General features: G+C 40.3%; 3 protein-coding genes across 5 annotated transcripts; 2 read left to right on the top strand and 1 right to left on the bottom strand.

Moving 5' to 3' along the window:
• The first annotated feature begins 3,052 nt into the window (after positions 1-3,052).
• On the top strand, positions 3,053-7,325 carry LOC103703764 (F-box/kelch-repeat protein At1g55270-like). Its single transcript, XM_039130514.1, has 2 exons — positions 3,053-3,454; positions 5,580-7,325. Exons 1-2 carry the CDS (start codon positions 3,404-3,406, stop codon positions 6,822-6,824), a joined length of 1,296 nt encoding a protein of 431 aa, XP_038986442.1. The 5' UTR covers positions 3,053-3,403; the 3' UTR covers positions 6,825-7,325.
• Positions 7,326-8,860: 1,535 nt separating this feature from the next.
• Positions 8,861-13,572, top strand: LOC103703756 (uncharacterized protein At2g34160-like). 2 transcript variants are annotated; one of them, XM_008786728.3, is made up of 5 exons: positions 8,864-9,124; positions 10,021-10,069; positions 12,887-12,949; positions 13,108-13,172; positions 13,242-13,572. In XM_008786728.3, exons 1-5 carry the CDS (start codon positions 9,008-9,010, stop codon positions 13,335-13,337), a joined length of 390 nt encoding a protein of 129 aa, XP_008784950.1. In that variant the 5' UTR covers positions 8,864-9,007; the 3' UTR covers positions 13,338-13,572. The 2 variants fall into 2 exon arrangements, with proteins under 2 accessions (XP_038986444.1, XP_008784950.1); XM_039130516.1 differs by lacking the exon at positions 12,887-12,949 and having other exon boundaries at positions 8,861-9,124.
• Positions 13,573-14,667: 1,095 nt separating this feature from the next.
• Positions 14,668-22,294, bottom strand: LOC103703744 (adenine nucleotide transporter BT1, chloroplastic/mitochondrial-like). Of its 2 annotated transcripts, XM_008786716.4 has the most exons (4): positions 20,884-22,294; positions 15,663-15,824; positions 15,082-15,581; positions 14,668-14,916 (listed from the first exon to the last, which is right to left on the bottom strand). In XM_008786716.4, exons 1-3 carry the CDS (start codon positions 21,478-21,480, stop codon positions 15,108-15,110), a joined length of 1,233 nt encoding a protein of 410 aa, XP_008784938.1. In that variant the 5' UTR covers positions 21,481-22,294; the 3' UTR covers positions 14,668-14,916; positions 15,082-15,107. The 2 variants fall into 2 exon arrangements, with proteins under 2 accessions (XP_008784938.1, XP_008784929.1); XM_008786707.4 differs by having other exon boundaries at positions 14,716-15,581.
• Positions 22,295-25,347: the final 3,053 nt, after the last annotated feature.

The following is a 25,347-nucleotide window of genomic DNA, read 5'->3' on the forward strand; positions in this document are numbered from 1 at the left end:
TAGCTCGGTGGATGTTTGCACAGTGAATCCTCGGAAGTTTTTACATGATTTGAGGAAGACCATGTAGTACCCAAGATCTGCATCGGACAAATATATGCACTAATTAGGTGCCAACACAGGCTACGTGTTGCTTCACCATTGTAACTTTCAGCTCGTCAAAAGTGACTATGTTTACAAGGACTGCCTATTCCATCTGCTTGGAGTTTGATTTTGGACTAGTGATCGCAATTCAAGAGGGAAGAAAAAATTGTCATGGAAGGACTTGGATTTACTATAAACAAATTGCACTGCAGAGACCATATCCATCAGCCAGCTAAGACAAACAAGTTGCATTGCAATGACCATCTCCATCACTCATGGAAGACTAATGAGCAACTTGCACTGCAATGACCAGCTCCACCACTCAGCAGAGACTGCTAGCTTCGGTTTTTAATTGACCCTATCACCCTATTTCAAGGGCTTGCCATCCCTATCGCTCATCTGCTTATGGGTCATCAAGGTTTCTGGAAATTAAGGTACGTCTACAGTTAAAATTGATTCAGAATTCTGGCTGCTTTCTATTAGTTTTTCTTCAAGAAGCATAAAGACTGACTTTAGGAAGATCCAAAAGCACATACAATTCAACACAGGAAATATGCCGTAGATATGAAATGTCGTGCATGATGACCAAAAGTAATTTGTTATTATTTTTGGCAGTCAAACGAAATATATCGGAAATGTTGCCGATAGAGATATGCTTTAATGAATCGAGTTTCGCAAAATCTTAGGAGATCTTTGACTCATTCATGTGGATGCCAATGTTTGCCCCAGATAAATGAGCATTTGCCTAACACTTTATACATCGTTTTGTTGTTAAGATCCTGATTTTGTGCTACACGCAAAGTAGAGTTGTCGAAATAATTGAGAGATCGGGAATATAATTCAATCAATCTGTTGACTAGGAAGTTTGACAAGGCAAATCAGATGCGCCCCTTTTTTTCCTAGCTTTTCCTTTCTGGTTTGTTTGTTCTTGTTGAGCCACCTATGGGTAATTGCTACAGTCGATGTGTCTTCTGATTGTGGAAGATCATCTCTAATCAATAACTACCGTCGAAGGTGCAAACTGGAGATCGATCATCCGGGCAATAATAGATCAGAGATCTCTCTTGTAGATATCAATTGCAGCTGAGTGGGTCCCCAACAGCCATGACTCATGACTCCACTAACCATCCATTGCGCCATTCCTTGCATGAGAAAGGCATCTTTCAAAAAATATCGCATTTAGCGAAGGGACCAGCAGAGGCTTTTTAATCTATAGTTTTGTTTTTCCTTCTGGAAATATATGCCGTTCCGCATGTTGTAATATATTGATACGGGAGTGGTTGAAGTTAGTGCAGGATGGCGATAGTATCGTGACTTTTCCTTCTCGCTTAATTTCCTGTTTGTTTTCCGTGGAATACCTGCGGCATGATCTTGTATCATGATAAATAGAATTAACAAATCAATAGGACCGAGTCTTGATGTTTCCTTTTTCGCTTCTCAACAATAAAAATGTGTGGCAGTTGAGAATCCATGGCTGTCATAAATCTGCATCACACCAAGTTGGTGCAAAGTCTCCGAGTCGTTGCTTTGACCCGGAGGGATGTCTCCATGGATGTCATGGTTCTTTATTTGATTTAAGCTTCACGCCTATTCCAGGATGACTCTTTCAACCGAGATCTCAATTTCGGCTTTGCCCTGCTACGTGGGGTTGGCGTCATAAATCTGCCTCATTTTTTTTAGTATTTTTTGTACTTGCCTCCTGAGCCCCATTGCATGCCAGCCCAACAAAATGAGGTCATTTCTGGTTAAACCATTGAAAACCTCGAAGTCAAATTAATTTAATTATCGCTTTCCTTTTCCGATGGTGATCCCACTGGGATTGGTTCAGAGGCAAGGAAGATAGCCTCCTTATCACATCTGACTTGTTCTCCACTCACGCTGTTGCGATCCGGCTTCCTCCTCTTCTTCATGACCCCTCTAATTGTCCGTTTGCTCTCAGCTTGTATCCACCATTGCTGCTTTCCCCTCCTATTTGTTCCCTATTTTCACTATCCGACGGCCACATAAAACCTTCGATCCTCCGTCGCCCTCTTTTCCCTCTCTCTTTTTCCCCTCTGCCGCTGCTGTCTTAGTGGTTCGGGTGTCTCCTTTCCTTCCTTCCGCACCTCACCTCGAACCATAAAGAAATGTAGACCGGAGCAAGCCGGGGAGGTTGGGATATGGGCCACCAACCTTTCATAACAGCCCATCTGCCTTCATCGTCTGGCTTTTATGAAATAACACCTGCCAGTAGCTAGTTTTATATTGGAAAACAGCAACCGGAATACTTGTACTAGTAGTAACAACGGCTTAGTTGCTGGAAAAATTTACTGAATGGCGTACAAGTTTGCTTCTAGAAATTTTATTTCTGTCAGCTCAACGGTGAGGTATTAAACGAGGGCCCTCGCTCCTATCATCATATCATATTGCTATTATTATAATTCTAATGTTGTTATGAGCCCATTATCAGTGGGTATGTTGTTCCCTGGATATACCGGTGCTGGCGCGGACCGTGGGTCGTGGACTTGTACACGACGCGGTGGGAGGACTTATTGCATGGATCAAGAGGTCCAGTGGACCAGTCCACTAGTCAGTCGCCGCATGACATTCTTTATATTTAAACCAAGATCAAAAGTATTCAAAACGGGGATGAGGATTCGTTCAGCTATTCGCCGGGATTTGGACTGGCTTGCTGAACCTTAAAAGAAAATTATTACATGGATCAGATCCGGTGGATCGATCCAAGTCCTGAAAATGAGACATATCTACGGTAGATAACGGGATGAATCCTGATCCCTGTTGTGATCTTGAATGGTTTAAATACAAGAAAGGTAATATGGTAGTGACAGACTATCGGGCTGGTCCACTGGACCTGATCTATGTAATAATTTCTCCAACGAGTGCGGGGTGGGCCACCACCAACACGGTTTTAATGCGCGGCCGGTGGCGTTCCTTTCCTCCATTCCTTCGCTTCATGCCACCTTCCACCACCACTCTCCTCTTCTCCCTCCCCCTCTCCCTTCTTCGCTCTCCTCCCCCCCCCCTATCTCTCTGTCTCTCTCCCCCCTTTAGATTCGAGGAAGAACGAAGCCAGAGAGGAAGAAAGGGCGGGAATCCGCTAGGACTGTTGGAGGGTTGATTACTTAGGGTTCTGACCCGTCTCCCTCCGCGGATCTGGGTTTGGGCTTCTCTTGCGAGATATATCGAGGTGGGCAGGGCGTTGTGGAGATGGCTTCTACGTCTCCGAGGTTGGGATTTGGCGGATGGTTGATCTGGTATAGGACTTGAGGTGTCTGTTTCCGGGAAGCTTGGAGAGAGGGTTTTGGATTCCTCTGGGTCTGGGATGAGTTCTTCGGATCGAAGGAAGATGGAGAGAAGAAATCAGCCTCCTTTGGTGAGTCTTCGGCCTTTCTTTCCATTCTTTGAACGCTTCTCTTTTTTTTTTTTCTTTTGAACCGAAAAAAGCTTTGGTCCTGATGATTGGATTGGAGTGGCATTTGATCCTTTTTATTTAGTTGTGCAGAATTGGTATGATATCCCGTTCGTCCTTAATTTATATCCTTTGTCGTGTTACGGTGGATCAAACTAGGCTGTATTTCCTTGAAAGAGGTTACCTTTTAAGTTGGAACAGGTAATACCAGGGAATTTAGGTCGAGAGAGGAGACAATCTCGCATACAAAGTAGTCCACTTGCCTACAGTTTGGAAGCGGAAGCCAACTAGCTGTATAGTCAGAATTGCCTGATGTATGATACTCTGATCTTTGTTCCACAGTCACAAAATTGAGATATTGAACTGTAATTTGGAAAGAAAAGGAGGAAGCTTGCAAAATATAGCAATTTGATGACAAGAATTAAAGGGTTGAATTGAGAGACAAGAAAATGATATTGTTATAAGCATATAGGTGCTAGGCACAATTTCATAAAATGAAGGTCAGAGAAAATAGCGAATTGCTGTACTATTTGCAGGATTTGTATGAATTAGGCAATCGCTTTTTTCTTAATCATGAATCTTTTTCATTACCATGAAATTCCTTATGTGTTTAGTTGTTATTTACTTTCCCAAATATTCGTGGATAGGGGCAAAAAAAAAAAAAATCTTGGTTCATTATAACCATATAGGTGGTGGGTGCAGCTACATCAATTATCAGAGAAATGGATTATTTGCAATATTTTGCAGGATTTGTTTGCATTAGAAAATAATCTTTTTTTAATCATCAATCTCTTGGTTCCTAGTTAACAAGCAATTATATTCTTGATGAGTGTTCATTTTTTCAATTACTTGCTCCAATATTCTTGGACGACTTGTGAGCAATAAGGACTTAAGTTCTTCCATTACAAGGAAGGGAGAAAATAAACTTCCTTTGGTGGTTTTGAGCGATGTAACTTTTCTTTTAGATGATGTAATATTCAATGATTATCAAGTTGTGCTATATTTTTCACTGCAGACCGGTTGACCTAGTGATGATTTACATGTAGACCGTGATATGCTAAAGCCTTGTTGTCCTGTCTAGAATTTTCAAAGTGATGAGAAAAATGAATTAGAAGAACCATAGCTTAGAAGCCTTGTTGTCCCTTTAATAAAATTATTGAGAATAATGGTTGAATCAAAATAATTGGAGATGATTGAATAAGTGATGTATTGGTTTCATTAAGAAAAACATTTAGATTAATTTAACTGAGGTAAGCTAATTAAAGAAAACAAGGGTTCTCAGTCAGTCATATTTGTGTGGCTATTCATAGGAGAACTATGTAGATGCTGATGTTCTTGATTGACTGGGACAATCAAGAGAAAATCCACTAGAAAAGCAATTCTGTCCTAGTCTATGCTTGCCCTTCTTAATGTTCTTTGCAGTTAGTTACTACAACAAGCAGTTATTCTTACTGATTGGCACATGGAATCGGCCTGTCGATTTTTCAAGGCGAATGGCAAGTAAACAATCGATCATGCCTACTTTTTGTGCACATTAAGTTCATTAACTGATGCGGTAATATTATTGAAAATATTGTATGTCTGGCTAGCACAATGGCATCATAAGCAAGCATGGTGAGCTGCAGGAGATAGTTTCCGCGGCTGTTCTAGTTAGAAGTTTCTTGTTCTTTTCCTTTTACATGATGAACATTGAAAAGCCCATGGTTTCCCTTCATCAACGGCAAAGCAGCTTCATCCCAGGGTGTTATAGATCGTGTCCTATGTCCTACTTGTTTAATATTCTGCACTGAATAGCTTATGCAGCGTGCATCGAAAATATGGGTGTGTTTTCGAGTTCTTTGCTGTTTCTGCTTTCTTGACACCATTGGTTGTTGGTTTTCTGTCTTGAATTCCTTGGTTTGAGGGAACACCGTGCTCGGTGTACTGCGATACGTTTCTCTTGTTATGTATGTGTATCTAGTTCTGATTGCCATGACAGAGGACATGATTTTCATTGATCCATCAGCATTCTGTTGATCCGGTTAGGTGCTTCAATGCTAATTACATCCGTCTAGTTGACATCTCATGTTGAAATTTTTGATCTATGCAGGTGGATAGCTCGGCATGCCTCTGCCGAGTAGACGCAGGCTTGAAAACCGTTGCTGGGGCTAAGAAATTTGTCCCAGGATCCAAGCTCTGCATTCAGCCGAGCATCAAAGCATCCATCCATCCATCCAAGCCCAGGGCAGCACGAGGAGACCGGAACCGCAGCCAGTCTCCTCTGCTGCCCGGCCTCCCTGATGACCTTGCGATAGCGTGCCTGATCCGCGTCCCACGAGCCGAGCACCGCAAGTTAAGGCTAGTCTGCAAGAGGTGGTACCGTCTTTTGGCTGGCAACTATTTCTACTCCCTCCGCAAGAGCCTTGGAATCGCAGAGGAATGGATCTATGTCATCAAAAGAGATCGGGATGGTCGGATCTCATGGGATGCCTTCGATCCTGTATACCATCTCTGGCATCCTCTGCCACCCATTCCAGGAGAGTACTCTGGAGCCCTTGGATTTGGGTGTGCCGTCTTAAGCGGCTGCCATCTATACTTGTTCGGGGGTAAGGATCCGCAGAAGGGGTCCATGAGACGGGTCATCTTCTACAGCGCCAGAACCAACAAATGGCACCGGGCTCCTGACATGCTGCGGCGGCGGCACTTCTTCGGCTCCTGTGTGATGAACAACTGCTTGTATGTGGCCGGCGGGGAGAGCGAAGGCTTCCATCACTCTCTCAGATCGGCGGAGGTCTACGATCCGAACAAGAACCGCTGGGCCTTCATAGCGGACATGAGCACCGCAATGGTCCCGTTCATCGGGGTTGTCTACGAGGGGAAGTGGTTCCTCAAAGGGCTTGGCTCCCAGCGACAGGTCCTCAGCGAGGTGTATGTTCCAGAAGCTGACGGCTGGTACCCAGCGTTCGACGGCATGGTAACTGGATGGAGGAACCCAAGTGTTTGCTTGAATGGCCGGCTCTATTCTCTCGATTGCGAGGATGGTTGCAGGCTAAGAGTGTACGATGGGGCTACGGACTCCTGGAGCAAACACATCGACAGCAAGATGCACCTGGGGAGTTCTCGAGCTCTAGAAGCAGCTGCCCTCGTCCCTCTTGATGGGAAGCTGTGCATCGTCCGAAACAACATGAGCATTACTGTTGCGGATGTTGCAGGGAAGGACGGCGGGGATCTGCGCTGGGAGACGATTGCGGGCAAAGGGCAACTCAAGACGTTCGTCACCAATTTGTGGTCTAGCGTTGCAGGCCGTAGCCGTCTCAAGAGTCACATCGTCCACTGTCAGGTCCTTCAGGCCTAGAAGGAACAAATCCTCGAGCATGCATGCGGCGATATGGTCTCTATTCTTTTGCTTTTCACCTGGCACTCTGGCAGCCGCGAAGCAAGCTTTCGGAGCATGTTGCAATTAGTAACATGTTTACTGCTATACCGAGCCTCCTGTATTATACGACTTCCCCTCTGTTCGGAATTATATTAAACCTATAGAAAATAGTAAGCGCGATGGGAGTCATTGATTGTTGAGACGCCATGAAGGATTCATCAGGCCTTTACCTTTCAAACTTGAGCCTGTTTTGTGGCTTGTCTGAGATGTGGACTGTGCTGCTTCGCTTTCGATAACACAGCATCCAAATTGAAGATCCGAGCCACCGGTCATAATTTATGTCCCTAAAAACATCAGATTATAAATCATATATCTTAGTGGTCTTTTTACTCTATACACTTTTGTAGTGTACTAAAATGTATATAAAGTATTTAAATTGATGGTCTATCTTATTGATTATGATCCGGACATGTTTTATGATATATATAGATTGGAAATAGTAATTTTTAATACTTAGATTGTAGCAAAATATAGTTTTATACCGCTTTAACTATTCATAGTTGTATGTGTGTATTTTTCGAAGGAGGAAGGTATCTACCCTTTCTGATTGTAGTGTGTATATATATATATATATATATATAACATATATAAATTGAAAATCAATAGATTTTAATGCTTATAATATTGTTTATTTTTGCATTCATTTGGTACATTGGCAGAAATTATGAGTGTTTAGCGGATTTGAGAATTGGTGTACATGATACCCCCTTGCCATGGGAAGGGATTACTATGAATAGTTTTGCTTTAGAAGAAGATATTATACCGTGGATGTTGAAATGAGATGATATGTGGAGTCTTGTTGTGACTAGGTGAGTGGCATATAGGGGTTTTAACATAAAAAGCTTTTTCCACCAAGCGGCACAAAATATGGAATTATGGTTAACCTGTTTGACAAAATTAAATCCAATGGAAACTATCCTCATGTATTATTACCTTCTTGTTGCATTTTGTGCTTAGCTACAATACCGACATGAAACTTGAGATTGATCGGATGGTATGCGAAGCATGCTTGGCTACCCTATGTAGGGCAACAATGCCTAATTATTAGAGAAACTGTAGCATTCATTAGGTGCTTTTTGTTGAATGAATTTATGTGCATCGAGCTATCAAGATCGAAGATGATGGCAACCTTGTGCAACAAAACAATTTTTGAAATTCAACTTGGGGCGCTTGGGTGTACATAAGGAATTTTATCAAATATTGCTAAGATGGATTCTACAAATTTGATTTCCTCAACTCACATGGATAATGTAGTTCGGGTTTGTATTGACTCGTCGAAATCCCTGGTTCACTTGGATCATTGAAAATTTGAATAAATTAAGTCTTTTATATATATATATATATATATTTTTTTTTCTTGGAAGGCTGAAGGCTACAATATTCCATTTCATTTTCTCGACACAATTTAAGACATCTCTTAATAAACTTATTTATTTGTACAAGACAGAGACATGATCAATACATATCATTATTTGATGGAACGAACTGTACAGCAAATACTCATTTGCATCAGCATTCAATGTTTGTTCAGACATGCAAAGCATACCCTTTTACACTCCTCTTTCTCTGGCCTTGTCATGATGCTTCAAACAAGGCTAAATTCTGATATGATTTCATTCCTTCGAACTAAATAATTGGCGACTAGCCATCACAAAGAAACAAAGAATATAACAACAGCATCATATATATAAATGTGTTGATTATCATAATAAACCATCAATTGTTACCTTCATAGAAAAATTTGATGTTGAATAGATGAGGCTGGGTTGGAAGTGCATTTATTTGTGTTCCTGGGAAGCTCGTATTGGTTAATGTTTGCCCTAGCCGTTAACCAAATCCGGCCTAAATTCGGATCGGCCGAGTCCAAGTTGCACCCCTTATCCATCCCATATCTGGTGCGACCACCCGCACCTGCACCCGCTATTTAACGAACGAGAGCGACTCGAAAAAAACTGAAAAAAGGATAATAGGGTTCAATCACCCCTCGTCACTTCACTCTCTTTCTGCTTCACGTTTAGGGCTACGGTTAGGGTTAGGGTTTCGGTTGCCTCTCTCTCTCTCTCTCTCTCTCTCTCTCTCTCTCTCTCACATCAAATCCTCCCATGGAGGAGATCACAGAGGGGGTGAACAATCTTAGCGTCACTGATTTGAACAAGAAGAATCGGATCCAGGTCTCTAATACCAAGAAGCCGCTCTTCTTCTACGTCAACCTAGCAAAGGTATATTTTTTTTACGAACGAAATAAAAAAAGGAAAACGTAATTTTATTGCACCATTAAACCCTACCCTAGTTTATCTGTTTCACAGTCGATGGTATCTCGATGTCGGTTTTTTTTGAAGTTTGTCTAAGTTGTTTTCTGTTGTTTATGGTGAAATCCGTTAATTTCTTGTTGGTGTCGCCGGTTCGAGTTTTGTTCTGACTGCTGTGTTGTGGGCATCTTCCCCCTACGAAGCTTGGGTTTTGGGTCATTAATATCCAGTAATTTCTTTAAATCTTTAGCTTGAAATTGATTCCTTTTGTTACCTTCCACCAATCTTGTTACTGTTCACATACTTAATAGTATGATTAATCCCTGAGCCTGGCCATAACCCGTCCCTTTCGCGGTCCAATCTTTGGGTAAGAATTGGGTTATTCTCTATCGCTTCTGGTTTCCAAGTTGATTTCTTCGGTTACATGTCCCCTGTCTTTGAGTGGTGAGGTGAAGAGGCGACTCGAAAGATGTAGTTGGGGGATTTACTTTCGTTGTCAGGGCATTTTCTGGCAAAACCGTTCGTTTGTGTTGCTTGGCATCCGAGTTTATGATTCAGTTTCCTCCTTTTGCTTGCAGATCATGTGTTTTGAGTCTTTGTTGTAAGGAGTTTTCATTTCATTTTTGGCCTGCTCAAGCAAGTTGTTTTGTTTTTCTGATTGCCTTCCTGCGTATCAAAAAAAGAGGTAGTACCAGAGATATGGTTGGGGATTGAGTTTTGGTTCAATATCTGATAACTGGAGCATAGGGCTAGTGATCTGCATATTGATGGGATTTATTGTTTTTCTGTGATTATCTCTGCAATATTTATTTTTCCCTTTTAAATTAGCTGGTTTTTATGAGATTGGTGCTTATCTGTGAATGCAGAGGTATATGCAACAGCATGACGAAGTCGAGCTTTCAGCTCTTGGAATGGGTAGTGTTTCTAGCCGCTCCTCCCCCTTTCTATGCCGGATTATGCGTTCTAGGACAAATACAAGCAATTATCTTATATTTGTGATTTCTCTTATTTTCACTTTTTTTATAGTTATTTTTAATACGTGAAATCTGTTATTTGAAAAGAGGTTAACATATGTATTTACATATGTATGAAATTTGTTGACAATTTGTAGTATTTATATGCAATGATCATGTCATTCTGATTGTTAGGAACTACGAAAATGAAATTTTTGTTGATGTTGTTTCTTGAATTTTAGAAAATGGATTGCTTTGGAAAATGTGAGACCTTTAAAAACTGAAGTTACTCATTGAATTCATGCTTGTCAAGGCCCTTTTAGCCTTTGATGGATTTTGGTGTCATCATTATTATAAATGATGTGAAGATGAAAAATGTTTTATTTTTTCCTCTTTTTTTTTATTTGTACACATTCGTGCTCTGGGCAATGTGCAACAATTATGTTATGAACCTCTGTATGTTTTCTTTCAGAAGACATGAGACAATCCAAAAGGCACTTGATCATGATCAAATTTGTAAGCTTACTTGGGTATTGAGCTCATGTTAACTGCATGTAAATATTTTATTTTTTAAAACTTCTTCATTAGCAATAAAACAAGATATTCTATGATTCTGTGTGTCGTATAAATGCTGTCCTCTTCAGATTTTATTAATATCTAGACTATACACTAGTGTTGTTTAACAAAATCTTGGCTGATCATTTGAAGGCGGATGTGTTCTTTTGACTTGATAGCCCTTCCCAATTATGTGAGGAATCTCATTTTCATCACAGATGATTTCATATGTAAATGTTTCCGAGAGTTGTCTGTGAATATACCTACTTTCCATTTTCTACCACTTCGACATGGAATTTGTTGTACTTCTTAATCATATTTTATTCCTGCCATTTTTCTAATCACGTGCATATCTGGGTGCTTATTCATATACACATACAGTTAATTGGGTGCACGCATTTGCATGTGGATGCATGAGCTTGTTTGCTTAGTTGGTATGCAGGAGATGCTCTGCTTGTGCTTTTATATGTTGTACTGAAGGCCCTTAACGATATACAATCAATAATTTGTTTATACCTTCTTAAGGAAGGAATTGCTTGGTGGAATTAAGTGTGTTAATAACAAAAGTTTTCTTGTTTACATGATAAAGTCATGAAAGCACTAAGATCAATCATGGACAATTTTAAATATTGGTTATGATTCTTTCAAGAAAGATCTGGAGGCAAGTTGAACATCTTGGCTGTGCTTTTAGCATTGTACAATGAAGGGAGAAGCAGCATATTTGGGGTTGGAAATGGAATTGCTTGGAGGCTCTATTCAAATGTAATGAGGCTTATTGTTGGGCAGCTGTTAGGTTTCAATGGATTCAGGGTTTGCTAACTTGCTTCTCTGGGTTGCTTATGCTGAAAACATGTTGATCTTAGCAGGTTTCTCTTTGATTTCTAGATAACATTTATTTTTGTGCTAGCTTGTACACATTTTTTAGCTTATCTTCCCATTATATTTGGTCATCTTCTTTCCTATATTCTAGGCGACATCTGGGCATTTCACCTGCTATCAGTGATTCTGAAGGCTGATGTACAAATTGAATCATCTGTTCTGTTCTACTGTTCGTTAAATTGTTCTACTATATTTTGCTTCATTAGATGCTAGATCATCATAAATTTTAGGTTTATTTTTATCTACATGGCTACTTTGGTATATGGCTTTCTTTCCCCCTTGTTAGACTTCATGTTTTCTAGTTGATTATGTAGGCATGCATGATGTAATGATATACTCTTTCCTGCATCCCCTTGGTTAGGTCCAATGTCAATTTATCTTCTATGATCACTTCTGTTCTGATGCTTCTTGGTTCGGTAGTTTTAGAATAGAAGAATGAGACTATTAATTGTAGAACTGGCTTTTAAAGATTGGATATGATATCTTTGATTAACTTCAACTTGTTATTCCTCTTATCTTGTGCTCGTCTGTAGACTGTGCTTTGTGGTTGACAAATAGACTATCCTTGCTTTTGTCTGCCTGTTATGCTGAAAATAGTTAATTTTCTTTGAATCCATTCTGATTTCAATTATTGATTGGATTGAACAAGTAATCAGTAACCACCAAAACTGATCATAGATCAGATCGAAGTTTCAAAGTGGAACTAAGATGTGTTCGTTTTAAAGTGATATAAGGTGAGAGAATTAGGTAATTTTTTTTGCTCGCATGTCCCATTTAGTGCTGCGACATTTTGAAGCTGAATTCTGTTGGAGGTTTCAAAGAGAGCCTGTGTGTGATTCCCTTTGAGATTTTTGTAGGAAATGTAGAAAATGCTTGAGTAATTACAGTTGGGGAACTTTAGCTGGCATTGGTGGCATATTGCATGACAAGCTAATCTATGAGCTATTACATTAATTGCCATTTCTACAACCTGCTGCTGACCGGACATTGCACCCTTTTTTTCTCATTTTGCCTCTGAGAATTTATTGGTGGAGATGTTGGCTGGAGGCTAATACATTCTTCACATGTTTTATTTAAAACTAGTTAGCATGTAATCCGTACACAGACAATTAACATGGTTTTTCTGGACCTTATGCTGTTCTTGAGCCTTGGTTCTTTACATCACTTGCAGCATTAACATTGTTTGAAAAAGATTTTCTCGTATGCATTTTTGTAGTCTTTTAGATTATTTTTAATGTTGTCAGGGACCCATGTGGACTTGCAATTTTTGTGTTCTAGTTAATGCACTTGCAATAATAACAATATATTTCAAGATTATGTAATTAAGCAATGTTGAATTTTTCAGCCATTGCAACCGTTGTGACTGTTGCGGAGATTCTGAAGAACAATGGTCTTGCTGTTGAGAAGAGTAGGATTCTTGCTTTTTATGCCTCTTTTATTGTATGTTAAAGTGCTTGATGTTCTTGTTAATTTTCATTGAGAGCAGTATAGCCACACTTTTTGTGTATCAAAGTACATGACCATCACTCTTAACTAGTTATTTATTTTTCCCCAAAATCTTTGTAGAGATTATGACATCTACTGTTGATATGAAGGATGAATCAAGGGGAAGACCCATCCAAAAAGCAAAGGTCAGATCTGATTGCAATGTTACATAAATGTGACTGTTATTTCGTTTATTGATTTGAGTCTCATGCCAGATTGAGATATTGTTGGGGAAGACAGAGAGCTTTGATGAATTGATGGCTGCTGCAGCAGAGGAGAGGGATGTGGCAGATGGCGAGGAGCAGAGCTGAAGAAATAGATACCTTTTTCTTATTTGTTTTTCTGTTTGGTATGCCAGTTTTGTTTGTTTTCCAGGGTATTAGATTGTCCATGATTATGAATTAAGATCGCTGCTGTATGCTTTCCTCGTAAGCTCTCGTTTTATCATTGTGGTTGCCTTGTAGAGATTGGATCGAAAGGTCTTTTAATCTTCAAGTATGTTAGATTTACCGTGGAAAAATTCATAAGAGAGATGTGATTCAAACCTGTGGCTGGGTGTTCATATACTCTGCTAATGCTGTGCGCTTTAAGCTTGAACTAAGCCCTAAACGAAGAGCCATGACGCTGGGATGTCTCGTGATTCCATAAAAAATTTATTCTAGATGAAAGAAAAATTCTAAAACTCATTTTATGAAAATCAAAAGATCAGCCGCGTAAGTTGGGCTTGATGGTGGCACGATCGAATCTATCACGCTCGGTTATTGATTGCAGCCGGGTGATGCTGGAAGTCAACGACACGCATCATGACCGATAATTAGCACGTTTTTAATCTAAAAGTGAATTGGCTCCTTCGCAATGCTGTCACGTTCTTGGCTATGTACGCTGCTGCAATGGAGGGGTGATAGTATTCAGACAATTTCATTTGCAACGAAGGGATCTTGATGGGAGCTAACCTGACTGAAGTTAAACAGGCATTTAGAATGAACCGTGATCTCCCTGTAGGCTTGTTTGTTGCATTGAATTTTAGTGGTCGCTGGCTTGCTGTTCTGAACCCTAGGTCAAGTTGGAAAGGTTTGGACTAATTGAGCGGTCTCATGGAGGCTAGCTTATGACGGTCGCGCAGCCCTTAAAGACAACATTATAGGGAATAATTCGGCTGTGGTGGGATTCAGCTTATAATGGGAGTAGACTCGCTGCGATGCGGAAGCGGAAGGGCACTTCTCCCCATCCCTCTAATAATCCCGAGAAGCATGGTGGCGGCGGCGGCGGCGGCGGCAGAGCCAGCAAGATTGTGGAAAGAAGAAAAGGCCTGGACCCACCCAGCCATGCCCTTGCCTTGATGGACTTACAAAGACCATCACAAACTGCCTTACCCTTCCCTCCCTCAACCACATCTAATGGTTGGGTGCATCCCACCTTGACGAATCAATCAATGGGCATGGAGATGGCAGAGGCATCAATAGGCATCGAAATGGCACGGACCCCGAAGCAGCAACAAGATAAGATGTTTCGGGAGAAAGGGCAATAAAGGACAACCATTGCTGAAGTTATTTTTTTGGCAGAAATTGTTGAAATTATTGTCCGTCGCATTTTCACTGAAACCCATCGGCCTGCTAGCGAGCGACGTGAACTGATTCATCGTTGAAACCAAATAATAGAATAACATACTATAGGGTGCTCTTGCAGTCATAAAAAGAAGCAGAAACTCCTGACAAAAAATAAATAAATAAAAAGAAAAGAAAAGCAGAAACTGCACAAATAAGCAGTCAAGATTGCTACCCTAACACTTCTTTGCCATGGTTTAATACCATACCTTTCTCTGGTCATCTCTTTGTCCGTCCAAAAACCAGTTCTTTCAACAGTTTACGCTTTTTTCTTTTCACTACAAAACTAAAAACCAAAAACAAAGGGCCAAAAAAAAAAGCCTAGATAAGAACCTGAACCTTATTGTCAGCACTCAAAAACATCAGAGTTTCAAGAACAGAATTTTAAGAGGCACATAAAAGAACCTAGGCTAGGGCCAAAAATCTGAAATTTCGGCTTTGACTGGCGAACCTTATTGCTGAAGGGAACCGTTGAAACTATGCATCATCCTCATCGTCTATCAGTAATTTCTTGCAGGCCTCATAGCACATGAACGAGATCCCTGCAGCAGGCACCAACTTCATGCAGCTCGGGCCCAAACCCTTATAAAGACCATCAATCCCCTCCTTCTCCAATATGCTTACTAGAGCATGAAGCATGTTCTTGTAGACCTGCCTACCACCGACAGCCCCAACCTGCATGTGCTTCCGAGCCACCTCAAGTGGGAAGGTAGCGCTGCTTGAGATTGCCCCAGCTGCTGACCCGATCAGAAGAGTTGCCATGTTGCCTATTTCCTCCTCCTTGAATGTCTTCCTATAAAGTTTCTTCAGGGTTTCATATGCAAAGTAATTGGTCGCAGCATATGGTACCACTCCAATTAGACTTGGAGTGAGACCTCTGTACAGCTCTGCAGGGCCTTCTTCACGCAAGATTTTAATAAAAGCATGTAGGAGATTGTCATAGGCATCTCTCTGCAGATGAGGGATTGACATAATTTAAAAGGTAATTCTCTTGACTTTACCAATACACCATTCATTAGGTAAACTACAAACCTGTATGGTTAGTCTGGTCTTGAGTAACTCTAGAGGATATGTACAGAGGGTAGAGCTGACTCCAGCAAATGCTCCAGCAACTAGAGAAGAAGGGACAGGAAGTTTGGGCGGTTCCCCCATCTTAGGGGTCAAGATCTTCTTGGCTGTATCATAAGTGAATAGCTGCGAAAACGAACATTATCTGACACTTGTGAGTGCAGAAATGTTAATTATAAGTTCATCTCTGCTTATGTTGCCATATCTTTATATTCAATGCATTTACTTTTTTTATACTTTTTGTCAGAAAAGAATAAAAACTTAAATACCTGGCAGAAAAGACATTATTTCATCTTTTTTAACCGAAATTGGATTACCGAGACAACATGCACGCATAATAACAAGCATGGAAACCTTTTACACCAAAAAAAGAAAGGAATGCAGACAATGATCAGATGCATTACCACAAAAACTTTGTAGATTTCCAAATATAAAGAAAATTGGAACATTAGCCAACTAATTAAATCTGATAATTATTGTAGTGAACAACTTTTCAGAAAAAACTATTGTTGCCCCATGGATCAAATGGCCCCACTTAAAAACTTGCACAAATCAGTTTGGAACTCCAATAGCAATGCAAAGTAGTTAAACAAAAGCCGAGGGTGCAAAAAAGCAGCTCTAATTATCTACGCTAATACCCCCGGAAAAGGATTGGGTTCAATGCTCACTGGACCGTTTGATGATCCAATGCAGCATGGGCTCTTGGATCATGCATTGAGATGCAAGAAAGCATGGCTTTTGATGCCTTGCTCCTGTTTATTGCATGAGAATACTCCACGACTCCACGCGGCATTGGATCATTAAAGTCCAATGAGCATTGGACCCAGCCTGCTACTGAGAACTTTGAGGTGCAAATTAGTTTAGCAAGAATTCCAACAGGAGACTCAAGATAAAAGGATAAATAATTAAATTCTGCTGCACATTCAATGTGCAGATCGAAATTATGACCGCATAAAACTGATCGCAATGTTAAGTCCACTATCCCTACTGACCATACATGAAAGCTAATTTTTTTTCAAAGCCACAACCCTTTAACAGATTAAGACATGCTGTAAGAAATCACCTCTGGACTCAAAACTCAAGATATTCCAATGAAAAGAGTCACTTCCAGACAACATTGCAGTACTGGGAAGGTTCAGATCTCAAATATGCCTTATGTTGAATTCTAGATAAAACTTCTAAAGAGATGGAACATATAAGCTGCCTTTAACACTCTCATGAAGGATCAACAGTAGCATTTAATTCTCTCGACACTGTAATGCTTTCAAATACAAAATCTTCCAGATGATTTCAGAATGCAGAGCACACTCTGCAGCTACAGCCTAAATTATTAGTTTGCATACATTCTCAAGGTTCTAATCTCTATGGCCAGCCTTCTTGTGCAAACAGAGAGTGTATATCATCCGTCAAGAAAATCATGACACTGAAAGTGCATAATCTGCCATGTTCTGTATCCCAATTGTTGGCAAAACAGGTAATGAAATTTACCTACTTAGCAACTGGTTTAGAGAACTGCACCATGGAACCATCATGACATGGTTGTCAGTGGGTTGATGTGAGAAAGAAATGAAGTATCAGAAATTTTACGATATATTTTGTCGGATTCTAGTTTTCTTACAGAGTATATTACAATTTCTCATTGGCAAAATCTAGAAGAACACTACAATTGCCACTTAGGTACAGGTCTTGATATGTGGCTACCACTATTTTTCAAACCAATAGAATAATAGAAGAATTTATGTTATATGGATGACTATGCAATGAAAATATGGATTTCTTGAAACCTATGCAGGAATATTGAATTGGCAAATTACTAATAATTGTTCGAGCATTTATAAAATTTACTCTAGAAAACACGACCCAAGAATAGAGGTTAGTGGTGAATGAATCATTGTAATGATTTCAATGTGAGGGTTCAGGGATTTATATATGAGCAACAATGACAGATTAGACATGTAACATTCATTTCAGCAACGAACAAATGACCCTTAAAGACATGGACAATGCAATGCCACATAGAAATGATTAAAAGGGGTTTGAATGTATCTTTGGACCGCTTATTTAAGTATTCGACAGCACACTTGAAAAAAAATTTGAAATGCATGTCTACTGCTTTCTAATGGGGAAAAAAGAAACTTCTACAGGAAAAGATATAGAACATACACGAATGAGTGGCAGAGGAGGAACAAAGGGGAGAAGTATTAAACTATTTATAAAGGGGATTTTAAAGAATATTTTGACCATGAAAATAATAAAGAACCAGGGAGGGGGAAATCTAAACAAAGTTAAACTAGCTAAATGAGATTCCATGGTACAAACTATTCTTTAAAGAGGCTTGTTTGAAGGTTGCCTCCACTCACACCTCTCAAGGCACTTAAAACACCATAACAGAACTTACACCTAATTGTATGCCCTCTACTAGAGGCATAAGTATTAATCAGTTACTTCATCTATTAATGAAAGGAAAGGATGAGTCATTTTGATTACACTTGCATTATGAAGTATAAGGATGAAAATGCAAAGTTTGGTATTGAAGACTTTGTTGACTTAAAATTTACATAGCTAATAAAATGAGTAACAACAAACTAAAACATGCAATATTTAATGTATTAACTACAAAATCCATAAACAAGGATAAAGGATTTAGGTACTGGTCCATAACAGCTGTTTCAAACTGGACTAGTGAAGGATCGGTACTTGGGAAGCCATATATACTGATACAAGAAAAATGGAAAGAAGTTTGTGCCGACTGTTGTGCTGGTATCAACTACTGCACCGTGTGGCCATACACCAGACTGGCTATGATCATATGAGTACCAGTAATGAGATGTGCACCTTTGACCCTTTCACCGTGTTTGCTGCCTCACAGTCAATTAATCTTCCACTGAAGCTACATTATGCATTCATTGGTTTGATTCAACTGACATGTTCTCATATGTTGTCCTGTGTAGCTCCAACCAAACATTAAGCCGTGCTCCAACAAATTTACACCACATTATCTACAAATAACATTCATAGCAAGAGTCCTTCCTAAATATCTATTGCCAGCAGGCCTGCACATTCATCATCTATTAAAAATTGCACAAGCTTATGGTAAACCTAGAGGAAAAACAACTATAATCTGAAACTAATCATTATGTCCTCCAAAAGTCATTTCAACTAAATTTTGCACATTCATAGAGATGGTTGATGAAGTCAATGTAGCACGGTGAGATGCACCTGCAAATTTCACCAACTCTCTTCTATATTTATTTTCATCTAATTAAGTTATGGTGATTCATCACCAAAAAGGAAGAAAAATAAATCTATAAGCAAGCCTCACATCGAGCCAAACACTTGAGAAGCCCTAAGATCTTGAGCAAGACTCCATGTATTCATATAAATTGCTCTTTCCTAATAATCTTCTGTGAACTCTTTTCTGCTCCAACAGAAATGCTCAACATCTCTTCCTTCTCCTTGTCTTCCTTCTTCCTACTTTTCTTCTTTATTCTATATTTTCATCTTCCTTCTTGTTCTATTCTCTCTTCCTTCCTTTCCTTAAGCGAAAAACCAGCATAAACCTTCAAATATCCTATTTTCTTCTTTGAGTAATCATCCCTTTATTTCCCACAGAAAGAGAGATAACAGGCCACTATTGGCCATTAATACAGAAAAAGCATAAAAGAAGAGAAGTCGGTAGCTCCTTATATGCTAAAACCTAGCAAAACAAAAGGCAACATCTGTAACATATATCATAACCTTAGTTACTTATGTTCCATATAGTGATGGAATTAGAACAGTATGGTGACAATAATCAATGGCGATAGCAAGGATAATAGTGATTGGGAATGGCAGAAAGGATGGTATCAGACTATGAGTAATCACAGAGTAGTGTTGATCAGTGTTAATTTCACCAACGCTAGTTGCGGCTGTGACGGTTTGCTAGAAACAATGACAAAAATGGAGACAATTATAAAATTGGAGGTAGCAACACTGCTAAAAGTGATAGCGCTGCTGGTGGCAATAACAGTAACAGCGCTTGAAAATGTTTATGAAACTGGTGGAATTAAATATCACCTTTATTTTGAGCATCGATGATGATAGTGCCCTGCAAAATTGAGCCTTGTGAAGTTGGAAAGTGTCCTCCCTTGGGGAACTTGTCTCTCTCAAGCAATCTCCCATTAAAAAAAAATGAATTGACAAAAATTACCAAATATTCCTCCCCAAGGTCCATTTTTTTACTCTCCTAATTATTTTTGTACAGGAAACACCATTTGAAAGTATCATTGAACATCTATGACAAGCACATTCAAAATAAAAACCATGTGTGAAAACTTGCCAACGATCTTTTTGCCTTCATAACACGAATAGCAAGCAACATGACATGATTTTGGTTTGGGTCATAACTTGGTCATTGACTTTCGACTTTGAGGTCATGAGATGACACCCCGCTTCAGCCTTAAAAAATTGGAATTCTCGTATGAAAAGGATTAGCATTCGAAACAGCAAAAAAAAAAAAAGGCATCAAAATTTCAATCATGCTATCATGCAAAAATGATTTTGTGCTATCGCTGTTAGGCCTCTGTCTAACAATAAATATGCCTAGAGATGAAATGCAAGTATTATCATGAATTGGACTTCCAATTCGAGCTTAAGACAAACTGCATGCCTGTATCCTTGCTTACATCAGAAAAGGTAAAGAAGAGAAGGCAATCAGTGACAGTATATACTCAATCAAATGACTCAGATGCATCCTGCAACTCACACTTGAAGAATTCAAAATTGTTCCACAAATAAAAAACAAAGAAAAAGCAAAACGGTACATTTTTTTCTATTTTTAGTACAAGCCCCTATTGTCTAAGTCCATGCATCCTTGGCATATTTAAGCTTGCTAACTCAGAATACTAGAATAACATAAAATCAATTTTAGGAAAGGAGCACTACACACAGAATCAACTCGAGTATAATATACTGAAGCATAAGCATACGGTGAATACATTTGAAAACTCAAAGTCCCCATGCTGATCGAATAAATCGACAACAAACGAGTCAGAAGAAAACGAGGAACAAAAGAAAATCGAAAAAGAATTTTCTTTCTAAGCAAAAAGACTTACTCCAGTGTAGATTGTACCAAGTAAACAGTAATGGCAGAAAGAGAGTCACAAAAAGCAAACACAAGCTCAAGACAAAATCAACAATCACTTACTTCGATAGCCTTGCTTGGAGCAACTCGGATGACGTTGACAAAATTGCCACGAAACAACCCCTTCCACCCCTCAGTCCCTATAATAGTGTGGAACACTTCGGTCGTCGAGTTCCCATTGCTACCCACCATGAGATGCGTTCTGATCGTCTCCAAGGGAGCGACCGCGGTTCGCGAGACCGCCCCGGCAATCCCCCCACTGAACAACCTCCTGAAATGGGGGTTTCCAATCCGGATCTTTAATTTCAACCCGACCTTCGTCTTCTTCCGAGGCTTGGCTTCCTCTAACACTTGTTCGGCGGCTTCCACAGCCGTGTCGCTTGGAGAACCGACGACGCGAAACCCAAACTCCGGCGACACGTACTTGGCGTACAGATCGGTGATGCCGTTGTCTTTGGGATCGGGATGAGGATTGGGATTGGGATGGGGATTGGGAGGACTGGGCGAAACGCCGAAGCCGACCCCCATCTGGCCCACGCTCGCAAACAAGCCACCGGGAGGATAGAAACCCTCCTGGAGGTTCCAGGAAAGCCCGAGATCCGGAATGGGGAAGAGCCCATCCCTCTTCTTCTCAAAGGTCTGCATTCTCTTCTTTGACATGAAAACTATCTATTTATTTGCGGCAGCTAACTAGAGTTTGGACAAGGTAGGGTGCCAACAAAATTCATGTATGCCCTTGGAAATTTAAGAGGTTCGCAGGGATAGCGATAGGGATTCCTTTGAGAGGATAAGGATGGATGGTTGATGGAAGAGAAGAGATGAATCAAGAAATGCGTTCTTTCTAGGCCAGGGCACGGAAGGAATCCAACACAAAAAAGAAATAAATAAATAGGAAGCTAATATTGGCAGTCTAAAAGGTCATGCTGCTGTATTTTGACGAGAAACGGAGATGTATTTTTAAAAAAAAATGGAAACTTTGTCGAATCGTCAGAGAAAAATAGGGGAAAAATTGGCTATTTGAGCGATCAGGCGATGAGACGGAATCTCGGAAAAAGCCCGAAGTGCAAGAGGTGGTTTTTTCTCGGAAAAAGAAAAAAAAAAGTAGATTATTTGAGTCGGATATTACCGCATCCAGGATTTAATGTATCGCTAAGATTTGGAAGACGGAAGAATACGCGATTCCCCGGCAACTTCGGAAAACCCGAACATGAAAAATTCCTTCTCCTTGTGGAAACGAGGGTTTGGGGGCTCAAGAAACAACCCAAGAGGAAGAAGGAATCACATCCAATCTCGACAAGAGAAGAGAAACTTATCCATCTCCTCTCCTACGCTTCCTTAGTCTCTCTGGGAGATGGGGATAGGGAAGGGGAAAGAGAGGGCGGCGGGTTCCTTCCCTACCTTCTCTCTCTTGCCCCTCGTTTTATCCCTCACAGTTGCGATCGACTTTTTAAGGCTGGGTCGCTCCTCGACATCTCTCATCGTCACTCGTGTAATTACTTACCCTTTTATTTAATAAATTGGGGGGAAGCTTCTAGGCTTCTTGCTTCCTCCTATTTCCATCAACAAAAAAAAAAAAAAAAAAGGCCGAGTTTTGGACGGCGACGAAGTCCCATCCCGCTTTGACCAAAATATCCTTAAATATATATACTTATTCGCTCCTTGCAGAATCTTTTGGGTCGGCCACGGTTGTTAGGAACCTTTCTCAGTGACCGTACTGCCACCGCCCGCCACGGAAACCACCTACCTTCCGAGGGCAGCTAGCGCGGGAGCATGCTTGCCTCTTTATCACTTTTGAGTGGGTCGTAGGTTAGATGAGAGGGGTAGGTAAGCCAAAGGCGGAAGGTTAGAAAGCTTTTAGCCTTTTCCGATGAGGTGAAAGCACTAAGATGAAATTACTCTATTCTTTTCTTCTTTTATGTGTAATAGCAATACCATTCACCGTCGATCAAACCCACCTAGTAATTTTTTCATATTTAGATATATTTGAGATGTTAAAATAATCATAAGATAAAACAAAATTTATGACCCTACTTCCAAATAGGTGAGCCAGCAAAGTTTGACGAATACTATGGAAATACATATATTTTTTGCAAGATTGCAGCCCCATATATTCATTTTGGGTTCACGTTGCTTTTCCATTATAGATACTGGGATTTGATGCTTATTTGCGTAACTCGCAAGATTCTTTAGCCAATTCTTTTTTAATAATCAGAATTATTTTGCTTTGTTTATTTCTAGTAGTGTGGTGTCAAGTGAATTAAGGATGCCCATTCTAGAATTCTACCTGCAGCATGAATTTTTAATTTACCGATGCTACTCTATTTCAAGTAAATTTAACACACACAAAAAAAATGTAAGCTTCGTCTTTGCTTTGTCATGACTCGCGAGCAATGGTGAGAAGCATATTTGGCCATTAGAGCAATTTATTTAAAATACAAAGAATTCTCTTGCGAAGTGTTGAGGTGATGGTGTTAAAATATTGGTTGTGGGTGCAGCCAGGACGAATTTATTCCAAGCAAGTGGCATTATCATGCTGTAGTCATGATGATTGTCCCTGGCCTTAGAATTGTAAATAAAGAAGCAATTTCCCCTCATTTGTGTAATCCTCTGCTCATCGTTGACAAGAAAGCCCACCGAATCTGGAGCCCACAAATTATGCCGTATTAATGCGACTTGGAGGGGCCATGACGTATCTCATCACCAGTGGAACAGGATCGAGCGTGGTCCTCTTCACTGTAGTTTTCTGGCAAAATTCGATCACATCTAACCATCGTTAGAGCAGGATAAAAGCGGCGTCCGCTCGTATGGTTTTCTCTGCTCCCCTTGGGCCTGGAAAGTACGAAGACACAGACTGGGCTCGATGGACCTGAAATTTGCCCCAGCGAGTCCGCGGTACCTTCGATCGCACGTGATCGGCGTGCCCATTCGAGGCTTCTTAGAAAGGCCGCGTGAAACCTAAATCCAAGTTTGGCCGGCGAGTAATTGTCCCGGGCAGATGGGAAGCAGGCACGTGTTTCAGCGCAGCGGTCGTAATCGGGTTGACTCGGAATCCCGAACGGTGAAAATTACAAAGAGTCTCCCTCTGAGGCACGGTCCGTGCCCGATTTGAAAATCTTAGCAAGCCTCGGCTTTCCAAGGCATCGGATCATGACTTCACCTTTGACTTGACCGCCGTAACCGCATTCGCGAGGGCAACAGAATAATTTTCTCCGCCGAGGGCTGCTTGCTGGGTGAGATTCGCATGCCGACCCGGACCAAGTCATCAACCTATACGACCAACTTCATCCCTAAAAAAAAAAACCCGCTTATACCGGATCATTTTAGGTGAAATCATCTGATCGCAGTTATAATTACAAATTAAAGACCAGTAGAATAGGCCATCTTCAGGCATCTTAAACATTACTACCAGGAGCTGTGCGACACTCATGGGAAAGAAGACCATGCATTAGCTGCATTCTGGAGAACAGATAACTGGTCTAATTTCTTGATAAAACTGCACAAACAAAGAAAAAAGAACAGGATATTGCTTGCCAAAGGTGTCGGAACATTCTGAGAAACCTAAAGCTCTTCATGAAACCACCATCTATTGTTTTCTTCTTCAAGGATTTTTTTTTAAAAAAAATCTTTTTGAGAGATCACTTTTTGGATTTCAATCCATTTGATGTGCTTCACGATCCTTTCCCTTCTTGCATTGCTTTTCTTCATGTCGAACATTGCAACCACCTGTTTCTAGATTAACTCAAGCCACATGACACCTTTTTTTTTTTTTATGAGGTCGAATAAAGAACAAGGAATATGCTCAAGTAAAAAAGCAAAAACTGAGTAGAACAACAACATTAAGAGAATGTTTGGTCAACAAGTCCTATTAGAAGGGATGTACAGAGAACTCAAAATGAATGAGTTCTACGAAAATGGTTGTTTGGTTGTTTTCCATGAAACTTGCTCTGTCCAAATTGACAAGTTATTAAACCTGAAAAGTGAGTTCTATGAGAAACACCTCCACCTATTTTTCCGTAAAACCTGTTCTACAGAGAATGAGAGAACCGTATTTCATGGAAAATCAAACAGCCCCTAAGTTTAAATGTACAGATCAGAAATCTTACCATGCTGACATCAAGAATGTCATGGGAGCTTCCGGCCATCGGCTGGTCAAGAATTTTCTCTGTTTGCTGCTTCTCTTGGGTGCCCATCCCTTTTCCTTCTACCATGGGAGGAACTAGACAAAGAAAAGGCCACTGAAAAACATCAAATGCATCTTATGTCGCAATAAAAGGCATCATTAAGCAGACACAACATAGAGGTTGTATTTTGAGTACAAGCTTTTCGATACTTCCCGGTATGCTTGGAAGGTTTCTCCCCTGGCAGGTTTTCGTCAGATTTCCCACCACTCGACGTATCTGTTGCCGCCATGCATCTCACCTACATTCTCAAGCTCCTCTTTGCTAGCTTTCTTTTGAGCTTCTTTCTGACTTCCTGTGATAGGCAAGGCCGTTGCAGCAAGCTATACATGACTGCACAGGAAATTTC

The sequence above is a fragment of the Phoenix dactylifera genome, chromosome 9 (genome assembly GCF_009389715.1).
Source record: "Phoenix dactylifera cultivar Barhee BC4 chromosome 9, palm_55x_up_171113_PBpolish2nd_filt_p, whole genome shotgun sequence".
NCBI lineage: Eukaryota > Viridiplantae > Streptophyta > Magnoliopsida > Arecales > Arecaceae > Phoenix > Phoenix dactylifera.

What these genes read in the sequence shown, in the direction of transcription:
- LOC103703764 (XM_039130514.1), top strand. Translation starts at nt 3,404, where the DNA reads ATGAGTTCTTCGGATCGAAGGAAGATGGAGAGAAGAAATCAGCCTCCT. An exon ending in GAAGAAATCAGCCTCCTTTG is followed by an intron (nt 3,455 to 5,579) that starts GTGAGTCTTCGG and finishes TGATCTATGCAG; the next exon opens with GTGGATAGCTCGGCATGCCT.
- LOC103703756 (XM_008786728.3), top strand. Translation starts at nt 9,008, where the DNA reads ATGGAGGAGATCACAGAGGGGGTGAACAATCTTAGCGTCACTGATTTG. An exon ending in TCTACGTCAACCTAGCAAAG is followed by an intron (nt 9,125 to 10,020) that starts GTATATTTTTTT and finishes CTGTGAATGCAG; the next exon opens with AGGTATATGCAACAGCATGA. An exon ending in TGGTCTTGCTGTTGAGAAGA is followed by an intron (nt 12,950 to 13,107) that starts GTAGGATTCTTG and finishes AAATCTTTGTAG; the next exon opens with AGATTATGACATCTACTGTT.
- LOC103703744 (XM_008786716.4), bottom strand. Translation starts at nt 21,480, where the DNA reads ATGTCAAAGAAGAGAATGCAGACCTTTGAGAAGAAGAGGGATGGGCTC. An exon ending in CTCCAAGCAAGGCTATCGAA is followed by an intron (nt 15,825 to 20,883) that starts GTAAGTGATTGT and finishes TCGTTTTCGCAG; the next exon opens with CTATTCACTTATGATACAGC. An exon ending in AGACCAGACTAACCATACAG is followed by an intron (nt 15,582 to 15,662) that starts GTTTGTAGTTTA and finishes CCTCATCTGCAG; the next exon opens with AGAGATGCCTATGACAATCT.